This window comes from Octopus bimaculoides, chromosome 6, assembly GCF_046866305.1.
Source record: "Octopus bimaculoides isolate indiv1 chromosome 6, ASM4686630v1, whole genome shotgun sequence".
NCBI classification, from domain to species: Eukaryota; Metazoa; Mollusca; class Cephalopoda; order Octopoda; family Octopodidae; genus Octopus; species Octopus bimaculoides.
This window is the reverse complement of record NC_142933.1, coordinates 84,010,264-84,024,553: the sequence shown is the minus strand read 5'-3', so window position 1 is coordinate 84,024,553 and position 14,290 is coordinate 84,010,264. Positions and strand designations below refer to the sequence as shown.

The 14,290-nt window shown below is 32.7% G+C and overlaps 1 protein-coding gene across 3 annotated transcripts in view; it reads right to left on the bottom strand.

The window, feature by feature from the left end:
* LOC106870527 (BAI1-associated protein 3) overlaps positions 1-14,290 on the bottom strand; it is a 1,021,331-nt gene that overhangs the window by 272,802 nt on the left and 734,239 nt on the right. For all 3 annotated transcript variants that reach the window (XM_052968680.2, XM_089354166.1, XM_052968681.2), the window contains one exon: positions 62-106. In XM_052968680.2, the coding sequence (XP_052824640.1) occupies positions 62-106 (45 nt within the window). The remainder of the gene's footprint in view (positions 1-61; positions 107-14,290) is intronic.

The following is a 14,290-nucleotide window of genomic DNA, read 5'->3' as shown; positions in this document are numbered from 1 at the left end:
AATAAAAACTGAAAAAATGCAAAACGTAAAAGCATAACTTTATATTTACAATGTTACTCACCAAATATCTAAATGTAAGCAGTCTGCATTTATGTCGTCAAGATCACTGAAAAGAGAAATAAGAAAAGTTAGTAATTTCACAAAAAATCCTTCAAGCGGTACATATCTTTTCATTGATCGATGAATTCAATTCGTTCATTTATTTACCCATACATACATTACATATTCACTCTTACGTTTTCATTGTTAAACGGCTTTCAATCGTAACGACTTAGATGCAGGCAGTAATTTTTCGGAATCAGCGTTTTGTTATTATATTCATATAATTACTGTGAGTATCGTGATGTTGTTGTTGTTGATGGTGTTGTTGTCTTGCTCCAGGTTAGTTCTGATCAAGTAGACCTATTGGATATCGTGTCAAGATTAATGGTGAATTTATTCACAGCTTTAATGCAAGAATGTGATGTGTCTATTTAATTCAGAATATGTTTTTTTATTGAACGAAGAAAAAAAGATTATGAACCGAGGCAATGTATTTTAATGAAATGTCTGCAAAAAGTAACCATGATATCGTACAGAGGTAAACGTCGTGATGCAGTACAAATGATTTTAATAGAAACATGACTTCCTTAAATATTCCCAGCACTTTTACAAACGTAATTCATAAAGAAATCTGTTTAACGCGTAAATTTATATTTCGAGTAACTCAAACTGTCGTTCGGTTTAGAACCGGCTTTTGACTTTCATTTTCAAAGTTTCATGTTAAACAAAATAATAAACTGTTGCTTGCGTTTCACAAGCATAGGAAAACATAGCATAGGAAAATCCTCTAATGAATATTCTTCAAGATGCTCACTATTTAACGAAAATGATCTTGATAGGAAGCAAAGAATACAATATTCTTGTGTGGGGCATCGGCCTTGTGTATTAGTATTGAAAAACATTGCGACGAATTGAAAAGCATTCTGCCACAAATTGGAGGCAGAATTCCAGAGTTTCACCCCCAATTTTCTTACGATTAAATATTAAGATATTTGATATGAAGCCTTTCTTCTATAAACACATTAAGTTTTAGAAATGCTTCGGATTATCGAAGGATTATCGAAGGAACAGTTTAATACATTGGGGAATATATATATATATATATATATATATATACCCTGAAATAATGAAAAGTAAATTTGACATCATATGGATCCGAACTCAACAGTGCTGATTGTCAGGAAAATACTCTTCCCCATAATTTAAAGATTGTGCCAATTTAAAGATTGTGCCTTCAATTAATTTGATTCCAACCGTAAAAAATTTCATTGGAACCACCATTATCACGATTTGACAAACGAAAACGCAAATTTGAATTACATTAGCAAAGGTATAAAGAACAATAAAAACACTTATTTTTGTTAGCGTTGTAAGCTAAAAAGAAATATATATAGACGTGATATTTATCAACTCGATAGTATTAACGACAAAGCTGAACAAGATATTTGAATTCAGATGGTAAAGAGCTGCAACGAAATACCACATGTCATGTTTGAATACTCTAAAGAGTCTTGCATATTATGTATAAGCTTAATATAAAAATATGTCTATTATCAGAAGTATTTTTGATAATACAATTAACAATATTAATTCCAATTTTCTAAAGTTTAATACAAAACAAGGAAAGCCGTTGATCAACGCTTTCACTAAGAACTACTTAGTTCCTAATTCGATCGTACTGCGCGGTGCATTGAACGAGTGTCTTGTAGCCACAAGTTTACGACTTCCATGTAACTGAAAATTTATATTCAGTGCGTATCAGCAACCTTTAGACAAACTAAGACATATGGAGGTGAGTGGTTGCCATAATGAATGCAACTTGTGAAAAATGGTATATCTTTAGTTTAAAAATAAATTTAAAAAACGGCGTGTTCCCTTAGAAGCAAAGCTCGAAGAAGTCCATTGACAGTCAATGGGAATATGAAAGCGTATGCGCAGGACGATGTTGGAGGAGAGAAAGTGCCGATGCAGATGATTTGTTGGGTGAGATTTGCAACTGTGGGCCAGATATTTTTTATCATTCACTTTGACTTGAGCTATAGGTAATGTCTTGATTCCTAAGTGGCTTTCGACGATTTTCGGGCGTGGCCGTGTCGTGAGAACTTTGCCTCCCAACTACATGCCTCCGGATTCAGTCTCCCGTTGCGTGGAATATTGGGCAACAGTATTCTAATATTACTTCTGGCTGACCAAATCCTTACTGGTAGATTTGTTCGACAGAAACTGAAAGAAAGCCATCGGATATATAGATGGCGCTCAGAGTGTGTGCGTGTGCATTTTAATGAGTATATATACATATACATGTACGTAATTTTATCCGTGTATCCGTCCATACAAAATATTGTTCTGTATTATATATATACAAAGACATTAATATGTACATTCTTTATGGATATAGATATACGCACGAGTGTATTTATATATATAGGCATGCACACATCTATATGAATATAGATACATGCGTGTATATATATATGTATATAAACTAAGTTTATCTAAACTATCTAAGTTTATCTAAGTATATATAAACACACACACACACACACACACATATATATATATATATATATATATATATATATATATATATATATATATATATATATATATATATATATATGCATATATATATATATATATATATATATATATATATATATATATATGTATATATATATATATATATATACATATATATATATATATATATATATGTATATATGTGTGTGTGTATATATATATATATGCATGTATTTATGTATTTATACACACACACATGCGTATATCTATATCCATATAGATGCGTGTATGCCCATACATACATACATATAAGCTATGGTGTATTTATAGAATTACAACTTTTAACCGATTTTCTTTCCTGTTTAAATGTCTAATTCCGCATCGCTCTTCAATTCTTCTCTAGTTGTGTGACTCGGATACTGTATTGTTCTCACATCGCTTCGCTTGTACTGAATTGTGGCTGTCCATTCAAATTATTTTCATCGTCCAGTTAATTGTGCATTGTTACTAATTTAAATGAATTGAACATCTCCGTCCGAGTCGCTTGCTTTATTTGTAACATTCGCGTAGCATTTATCCTTCTTGTTCTAGTATGACATTTTGAACCTACAGTTCTTCAGTTTTGCAGAAAAACGCCTTTCAATTGCTCAGAACAACTTTGCACCGGGGCCGTGATCTTTACGCATTATTAATATAGTATTTATTAAGATGGAATTCCACCATAAAATTTACGCGTTGTAAACGCAATTTCAATTTTCTTGGTAATTATTTAAAGGTTTAGTTCACACCGTGCCGATGTGTTTGTCTCTTACTATATCCTATATATTCATGAAAGAATTATTGGAATATTATATTATGTAACGCTAAAATACTTACATGATGGAGAGGGAGAGATAATATTTCACAAAATCAATATTAAGATACAAAGATAAAACCTGATAATTATTCTCATTTTATGTATTATATTACTTCAAGTTTGAATCTATTTTCTTTCTATAGAGTATAACTAGTGTAGACTTCTAACAAAAGACGTTATCATATACTGAAACTAAAATCGGACACTTAAAACTTTACTAAAATTTTGATCGATGCGAAATATTTCCATCTTCATCGCAGCATTGTCATATCCTCAAGATCAATTTGAATATTTAGTTCTTTTTTTTCCCCTTGATTTCATCCTATATTCTTAAGTATAATTATATGTTGAAACGGAATATAACATATTAACACTTAGTGTATGCTTACCCGTATAGCTTTATCGACCGGCCACTGCCTCAAATATCGGGCTTATCGATCTACAATTACTTTCCATTCACATTTGGTATATGTACACATATAAATACACACGTCACACATATACACATATATACACGCATGCACATGTATATATATATAATCAATAATATGTACGAAGAAAATCATATCTTTATTTTAGATGACACCTTAAAAAATCCAACAATTGGCGTAGGAGTGGCTGTGTGGTAAGTAGCTTGCTTACCAACCACATGGTCCCGGGTTCAGTCCCACTGCGTGGCATCTTGGGCAAGTGTCTTCTACTATAGCCTCGGGCCGACCAAAGCCTTGTGAGTGGATTTGGTAGACGGAAACTGAAAGAAGCCCGTCGTATATATGTATATATATATATGTATGTATGTGTTTGTGTGTCTGTGTTTGTCCCCCCAACATCGCTTGACAACCGATGCTGGTGTGTTTATGTCCCCGTAACTTAGCGGTTCGGCAAAAGAGACCGATAGAATAAGTACTAGGCTTCTAAAGAATAAGTCCTGGGGTCGATTTGCTCGACTAAAAGACTGAAACAAGTAAAAGAGTAAAAGAGTAAAATTGTTTCAATTGTTGCATTAGCATATACATAGGTATGTATATATATATATATATATATATATATATATAGGGATTGACAGTAACCTGCTTCTCCAACATACTGAGAATTCAGAAATAGCAGCCAAAGAACTACTGATTCCAAAACTACAAATTATTACTCTAAATTGATAGCGATATTTTTGATACACACAGAACAAAAAACAAAATATCGCTATCAATTTAGAGTAATAATTTGTAGTTTTGGAATCAGTAGTTCTTTGGCTGCTATTTCTGAATCCTCAGTATGTTGGAGAAGCAGGTTACTGTCAATCCCTATATATTTATGATTATAAATGATATTTACCGAAAAGGTTTTTTCATACTGAGCTACCCGGCAAAATTGTTAATTATTAATTTTATTACTAATTGACGATTCCCTGCCCTGCATATCTCTCTCTCTCTCTCTCTCTCTCTCTCTCTCTCTCTCTCTCTCTCTCTCTCTCTCTCTCTCTCTATATATATATATATATATATATATATATATATATATATATATATATATATATATATATATAGTCGTACACACACGCAAATACATAATATAATTAAACTTAATGTTAATGTGTACGAAAATTTATGTGAACACAACATTGTCAAGGTAATCCATATTAATGAAATTTTAACTGAACGCCCGGAAAAATTTTAGCTGTTAAAACGTTAACAAAAAGAAACGCCAGACCAAATTAATTTTAGACATTCATTCATTCAAACAAGATCCAAGTAACTTTCTATCTATCTATCTATCTATCTATCTATCTATCTATCTCCCTCTCTCTGTGTCTATATATATATATATATATATATATATATATATATATATATATATATATATATGTATGTATGTATATACTAGTAGTAATAGTATGGCGAATACATGAATGAAACCTCGATATTATGTAAATAGAGGAATTTATCTGTAATATAAAATGTGACAATTATTCGGTTGCCATCGTAAGACTCCGAGTCTCGGATGTCGGTGCGGAAATCTGCTCTGGCATCTCATCGGTTATTAAGACAAAAATGCTTTTAAAATGACCGTTAAATAAAGGGAAAAAACACGAATCTGCATATGCGGGGATGTACATACATACACAGGCGCGCATGCACACCCACGTACATATGCCTATATGCATATACTCACTCACGCTCGCGTGAAACACACGTACACATACCCATACGCGCACAATTATATTCATATATACGTCCAAATACGCATATGCTATATATGTATATGCTCAAACACATTCGCGTGAAACACATGCATGCACACCCACACACACACCTATATGTATACTTATATATGCCTCCTGCTCCAGAGGGGAGAGATAAGGATCTAATAAGAATTGGTTACATTCTTATCTCTCTACCTTGAAGAAGGAGGCCTCGATATTTTTCCATTGTTTACTTGCTTCCACTACTAGATGTGAATTAATTTCCTGGTCTGAACTCTTTTGTCTTGGAAATCTGAGAAAGGTGTGAAAAGAAATTCACATATATACATAAGACTTGGAAGCGTGTCAAAATTAAATCAGCGGGTGAATGAGTGCAGGTCGTACATTCAAGGATAAATTTCTGTCAATATGAGTTTCGTTCTGTTGTTATTTATTGCTAGTTTTCACTAAGTTTGGAAGGGAAAAGTTTCTAATTTTTCCTTTTGTTATGTGTACTATTGTACATGTTCAAACACAAATCCCACCCAACAGAAAAATATAATTAAAAATCTTAAATACTAACAAAATCATCAATGTAATATAGAACTTCAGCTGTAAATTAGTACCCAGACGTTTTATTTTTTAATGGTTATTTCATTGGGACTGCGGTCGCTCTAGAGCACAACTTTTAAAGTGTTCTTAGATGGTAATATCTATCTCCTTAGTAATTTGTTGAGTACGATGAGAAATGGCTAATCAACCAGAAGATATATAACCGAATTAAATCAAATGGCTGTCATATATACTTGTTTAAAACAAACACCCATATATTTGCATACATATATCCATTGGTGGATGTTCTTTTTTTTTTTCAGTATATATTTTACTCACGACTCGGCTCTTTAGAACAAGGGATTACCTCGCAATCTGTCTGCCGGATTGAATACAGAAGCCACATCGTTGTTTTGAAATCTCACATCGCTGGTACTCATATGGGATCTACAGTTTCTGTTACTATACGGCATAATCTTCTGGCAAAAGAAAATATGCATCCGATGTTCCTTTCTTTAAGTTGTATAGAATCAGTAAATGCAGAATTCTAGCTTTGGAAATATTACAGAAGTTGTGAATTTTGAAGTGGACAGTTTCTTATCAGTTTCTGTATTATGTAGTTTATAATATTGTTTCAAATTTTGACAAAAAAAAAAATTAAAAAGGGCAGAAAGCAGGAATTCTATTTTTGAAATGCAATATACTTGTCATGAAACAGAAGATAAACAACATAAATTTGTGGTTTTCAATGGTTCACAGCGTATCGACTTTGTGCTACGAAACCTTTCAAATCCCTCTATTTTTAAAACGAGTATTTCCAATATTTTAATATAAGCATTTTCCATAGAGAATTTATTTTCATAAAAATCAAAAGTTAAAATGCACTGCGATAGCATTTGCCTAAAAGACAAACATCATAGAAGATGATGATGATGATGATGTTGGTCCTGATAACGACAACAACGATAACAATGAAAATGAAAATAATAACGTATATTTTCGTCATATTTCTACTTAAAATATATATGAAAACGCGATTGAAAAATGAATTTTTAAAACATTTATATAACAGATAATGTAAAATTAAGAGAAAGCTTTCGACGAAAAAAGGTCATAGAGAATGTTTTAAAAATGTCTAAAATTAAAACGTAGATGTATATACTTGTTCCATTTCCCCCGTAGGAGCCTACTTTATTTCACTGTTAAAGTTTTCAAATAATAATGACATTTTACGACACTAATAATAATTTTGCATATCTTCAGCGCTTAAAATATTGTGGACATTAAAAAAGACGAAAGACAAAAAAAAAAAAATAAATAAAAATAACTGTTGAGTTTACAACGAGTAAAATGATAACATTAACAGTAATAAGGCCGTATAGTAATCTATAACAGTAAATATCAATGACTGTATCTCTGCCTCGAGCCTAAGATCTCACAGGATCGAAACTTATTCAGATTTTTAAAAGCTCTTATGCGATCCATAATACAAGATTACACCGGCAACAGGATGCGAATTCGTAGCAGCGCTACACTCCAGCTGCCCCTAGTACTAATTTTCATATGAGTGGGCTTGAAGAAAGAAAGATGAAACAATTTCCTTAAAGACACTCCAATATACTCCATGGCTTGTCAGTCGATCTTCTGATTTGAAGATGAAGTATCCGACACATTATCAAATCCACGTGCTTAATGATAATATAGGAAAACTAATTAACAAGAATAAAGGATCATGAAAATAAACGAGACTTCTGGAGATGATTTCGAGGAACCGGATTCCCGATACTCAACCGGCATACGCTGATCCATCAAAACGTAAAATTCAACTTTACGATCGTGTAGCCAATCTACTGTTGCATAGTTGGAGTAAGCCAATTTAGTCGCGCTAATTTCGTACAACCACATTTTAGATAAATTATTGCTGAGAAGAGACTGCCACGCTACCCTCAACATACTATTTATGCGTTACTTGAATACTATTTCCCGAGAGGGAATGTCTTGTCATCAAACATTTCAAGCGCTTCCTTTTATTATTCTGAATGTTTCTTAGAGTGGCTCAGTTGCTAGTAACTCTACTACCGTTATACTCATTGCGTTAACATCGATCAGACAACAAGCAACGGGCATATGTAGTACTGCCAGTCAAATAAATAGATAAATAAATAAAACATTTTGAAAATAGTTCATAGATAGCCGTAGGAGTGGCTATGTGGTAAGTAGCTTGCTTACCAACCACATGGTTCCGGGTTCAGTCCCTTTGCGTGTCTGCCAGTAGCAACTTGTTTTACCGTTCAAGTGGTATTTCCTTAACATTTCCAGCCTGCGCATGAATGCTTAGAGCCATTCTAATAGAAGAAGCGCAGAGACGTTTATGAAATCCCATTCACAATGCATTAGTCAATCTCAGACTCAGGCAAAAAACATGCTTAAAGTGCCACCTAATAGGATCAAAATCAATATGTATTGTGATTGTGAAGAAAAAATATTAACTACATAGTAACGTCTGCTCTGTCTGATAGCAATGAAAGAATTGCAAAATAATAAAAAACCCGCTACATATGTGATTTGAATGAAATGTATTGATTTCCTTTAAATAATAATTTCCATGATATTGTTATGTCTTAACGATTCTGAATAATATAATTTCATCCTGAGAGAAACATGGATATAGATCCCTGATTAGCATATCTTAGCAAAAGTTATTTCTCGACAACTACATCAAATTGTTTCCATTTTAAGCATTTCATGTAAAAACTTTCCACTTCAGCATAAAAAGATGCGACTTATTGTTCGATCGAAGAGCAAATATATATATTTATAGATTTTAACCTGAAACTTTCCACTATATATGTTCATCTTTCGCTATAAGTGCATTTACTATCTGACAACGTGGACATATCAACCATATTCTCAATTGTACGAAGATATTTAAATGTGTATTTCACAGGAAAAGGAGAAAACGTAATAAATGTTTTATTTGGATGAGTGTTCTTTACTAAAAAAATAATAATAAATAAATAAATAAAAATAAAAATAATCTGGCAGAAGGTGATTTCAAACCAACTCACTAGCATACAATCCTAATCGAACAGATATTGATTTCGTTTCTAACCTTTTTATTCATTTCACAAACAATAGCGATGTGATGCCTGAATCAATGGAGGAAATAGCATGTTCAAAGCAAGAACACGTTACTTCTCAGGTTTAAATGTAAATTTTATGTACTCTGAAGAAATAAGTATTGCAGATGATGCTGACAATAATGACGAATATATATGAAATGCTTGGAAAATCGGAAAGAAAGACTTACATAATTCTTTAGACTAATTTGTGATCGCTGTCATTTGACCTTTCATTAGTTGTCATTTGTTAAATACACAAACATCTCCAAACACTGAACATTTCATGAAAGGAAATACATTTAATATGTATTGGCTGGTATTGTACAATTCTTAAACACACATCCAGCGACGCAGTTCCTGTCCAAAGATATAGTTTATTTGACGTTGCATAATTTTTTGATGAGGGTAAATGAAAGGCACTATTGTGAAATATATACCTTAATTTTTAAATCAGTTTGAAACAACGGTAGCCTAGAAAACCAATCATGGTCTGAGTCAGCAAACAAAAACTACTAACAGTATACAAAATGTAATAAATTTTGTAGTGGCGAGGAAATGAATAGCATTTCAGGCATGATAATCCGTCAAAGACAAGTAACTTGTGTATGAGGTGGTGGCCTCTCATCATCCATCGTGAAGGCTACCATTCCTCTTTAATTCACTCCAACGACTGACCAATAAACCCCTATACCCAAACCATACTATCAAATATTAATTGTAAACTCTACTTGATATTGGTATCCTTCAAAGATTCATTAGAAAATGAAACTACTCATGATGAAGAAATTAGTAATTTTTTTAAATACCTACCTCTACTTTTCTATGCAGTGGTTATTTTGCTTAAAATTGATGTTTTAGTGCAATGAACCCTAGTTTTCACGTCTTTCTCACAGAAAAATAATTGTCTGTAATTTGCAGACTTTTGGAAAACATCAGTACGTTTATATCCAAGTAAGATACAGACATGTTCGTAAGATAAGTGCTATAACATAGAAATTAACATAATATAGTATTCTAAAATAGAAGAATCTAAAAGTGAATAGATAATATGTAGGAGCTTATAGATTTGCCAAAGATAACACCTTATGTTTTCGGTTATCTTGTTTTAAAATTACAAGTGATGCCAAAGACCTACAGAAGATTTTCAGTGCTAACAGAATCAAATTCAAAGAGTAAACAATTAAATATAGTGGAAAGAATCAACCTAGACTCGCAATGCTAGGAGGAATTGAAATCTCAGAGTCTGATGTGCACAAGGTCTAGAATTTTAGTTGGGTAGTAAAACATAATTTTATGTGCATATTATTTAGTGGGCACTTTAGACAACTGAGGTTACGGATTATGAGAAAAGTTCGATAAAAAATTCTTGTTGGTCATTTTTTCATAATCATATTGGTTATTGCTATTCTCAATGTCGAGATCCCGTCAAAAGCTACCATTTAACGATCCCATCTGTTGTAAATGCTGCTATTAAACGATCCCATCTGATGTAAATGTTTCTCCAGCACTGTTATGTGTTTATATTAAATCTCTTAAAGAGGTCGGTGAGCTTGCAAAGTCGGTAGAATGCCTGGTAAAGTGTTTAGTAGCGTTTTGTCCGTTTTTACGTACTTCCACCGAGCTTGATTTTGCCTTTCAACCTTTAGATTACGATAAACTAAGTACTAATGGAACTCCGAGATCGATGTAATTGATTTATCCCCTGCCCCGAACTTGCTGGCCTTGTGCCAAAATTTGAAACCGATATCAAATACCTTGGAAACGATATAAAACTAATTATTGTCAAAATCACAAGAGCATCGGATCGAATAGCCTGCCATACATGATCCAACTTTCTAAGCCCTGTGTTCAAATTTCACGAAATCGACTTCGCCTTACATTCTTTCGCTGTCGTCGTTATAAAAGTACGAATCTAAGTGAGCGGGTTAGAAAAGGTGTAAGAACGTTAGCACCAACGTCTTGTAGTGTTTGTTCCTTATTTTTGCGTCTTGAAATCAAATCTCACCAGGTTTAAAATATTTAAACGATCAACCGATTTAAAATTGCTGCCTGGAAACTTTTGGCGGGATTAATTCTGTTGCAAGCAATCGCAGTAGGTTCCACTTTAAATAATACCTTCCTCACGACCGACCGCTCTCACTCTCTCTCTCTCCCACATACACACCCTCCCCCCCGTCTCTCTCTCCGAACAATCTCAGCGGTCCTGTAAAAGAGCAATGGACAATGCCTTCCCTCCTTATGAAACGTCAAAAACAAACATTATGAAGAAACCTCAATTTGTACATCTTCATCAGAGTTAAATGTTTAAATCTTAAAAATTTATTTCTCTGTCTTGCTTTTCATCTGGTAGAGAAAAATCTTATCAATGAAACTATTTTTAATCATTAGCATATTCAAATAAAACAATAAAAGAATAAAAACCTATGATGATATATCAAAAATATTGCATTCATTGAATGGTCTAGACATATACTCTATGTAACATAAGTATCACTTTATGAGCTTGAAATATATAATTGAACATTTACGGCTAAAATCCAAGTAGATATATAGTTTTGTTTCTATGATGATATTAAATAAATCAAATTAACAATTTGATTGGTGATGACATTAAGTGAAACCGTAACAAATGATTGTTGAAGTGAAAGTTGCAAAACATATTTAAAAATAAAGTAGGTGGCAAAATGTTTTATGAGGAATATCAATGAATATATACATCAATGAATATATATCAACATATATATATTTGAACATTTATATGTGTGTATAAGAAACCTAACAAATTCATAGTAATCTTTGACATGTTTAGTTCCTTCGTAATGAAACGTAAAACATGAAAAATCACATTGTATTCTCTTTTCATGAAGAAACATTTTCCATATGTGTGTCTATCTATCTATCTATCTATCTATCTATCTATCTATCTATCTATCTATCTATCTATCTATCTATCTATATATATATATATATATATATATATATATATATATATATATATATATATATATATATATATATATATAGATAGATAGATAGATAGATAGATAAATAAATAGATAGATATATGACGTTTAAAAAAATATAATTCTTACAAGACAAATGTTTACGTTCATTCCTAAATGAACTTTTGAAAGTGTCTCAGAATTAAGTAAAATATCGGCTTTACATATACATGAATACATATTTATATATACACCTGTTTACACAAACACACACCAAACACATATACAGGGAGGTTAAAGTACGTTAGCAGTTACTTCTTCCCTTTTTCGTGGTTTCGTGAAGATAAAGAGAGAATGTGGGTCTTACAAACTACTAGACGTTTGAAAAAGCAGAAATCATAAGCGAAAAATGGGAAGAAACTTTCCAGAATTTTACGCCTTCACGAAGATCACTATACAGAATAACAGACAAATTCGCGGAGACAAATCTAGTGAAGAACGCTCCGAAATCCGGACGTCCATAAACTGTTACAACTGAAGAAAAAAAGTTGCATCTAGCATTGATGTTGTTGAATAGCCCTGCACTACCTACCAGATGATCTTCAGCTATGTTGAGTGTTGCAGCGAAAATGGTCCTCCCCTTCCCACGTGAGAAGGTCGTATGAGTCAGCCATTATAAAGTCAGAAAGTCAGTCGTTGTAGGAGGTCAGTAGCAGTAGAGTCGTTGTACGAGTCTTCAGTTGGAGTCAGTGTCAGTTACGAGATATATACGAGTTCGAGATACCGTCAAGGTAGATGCTTCAAAGTCATTATCTTGCGGAGCTATCACCGATAGCACGATAGGCGAGTCAAAGATAATAAAAGGCGGAATACCACCACAACGTAATAGTGGTGACAAGAATATTACAACGCCGATAATAACATACAAGTGGACGAGAATCCACATTTTAACATTGAGTATTTGTATTGGAAATGCAGAGTCATATAAGTAAAACCTATGCGTCTACATGTGTGTGTGTGTGTGTGTGTGTGTGTGTGTGTGTGTGTGTGTGCATTTGTGTAGTTCGTTTGAATGTGTATCCCAGTACCAGTTGAATTTGTTATTTGAATGCGAAAGTTTGATTCTCATTTGTTAAATTTGTTTTTGAATCCGTTCTTTTATATCATAGAAATTCTTGTTCATTTAATTGTGTGCTATTACTTGTATCAGACGCTCAATAAAATATTCAAAAAATTTACTACTTCTGGTGAAAATGAAAACAGAATTCACTGAAATCTGATATACAAGTTTAATGGAAAATAAGAAACATGCTTAATTTGTATTTTTTTTATTGCGTTTTTGTTTCTTGTTTTAATTACATTTTTTGCTCGTATATTCATCTATAAAATACTGCACGGCAACACACAATCTTTGCCTATTCAGTCTCCATCACCTATAGAAAATAATCAAGGACTTGTTAGTATTCCGTTGAATATAGAAAATTGATTCCCATATAACAAAATGGAATGTTCACAGCTGCTCAAATCTTCAGTTCATTTAGCTGCCTTATAGCGGAAAGCTGGATAATTTGAAAAAAACTCGCTGCTAATGGCATAATTACTTCAATCTATTTAGTATACGCAATAAGGTTTCCAACAACTTGAATGTTTTCCGAATTCAGTTTTATAAATATTTCTGAATTATTCCAAATTGTGAAGAAATCGGGATATTTGCTCTCTAAATAGCGTATTAATATTATTGTTGTTGTTGCTGATGTTGTTCTTCTTCTTTTCCTCCCTCTTTCTCTTCTTCTTATTGTTCGCAGATATTATCTCCATATTTTGAATAGTTTTCCATGTTCAGGAGTTACCACTGTACGTTAATTCAGTAACAGTTTCATACGCGAATCAAATATGTGGGTCACAGCATCACAACTCTACATGACAAAAGTCTGCAATCCACAGATCCGATGTTCAAATTGTCTGCTCGTGTGTGTCGTGGTTTGTTGGCATGTATTTGGACCTGTGTTAGTGTCTCTTTGTGTGTTGGTATGTGTTTCTGTGCAAGTGTTCGATCTAAACATTGTGCATGTAATGGTCA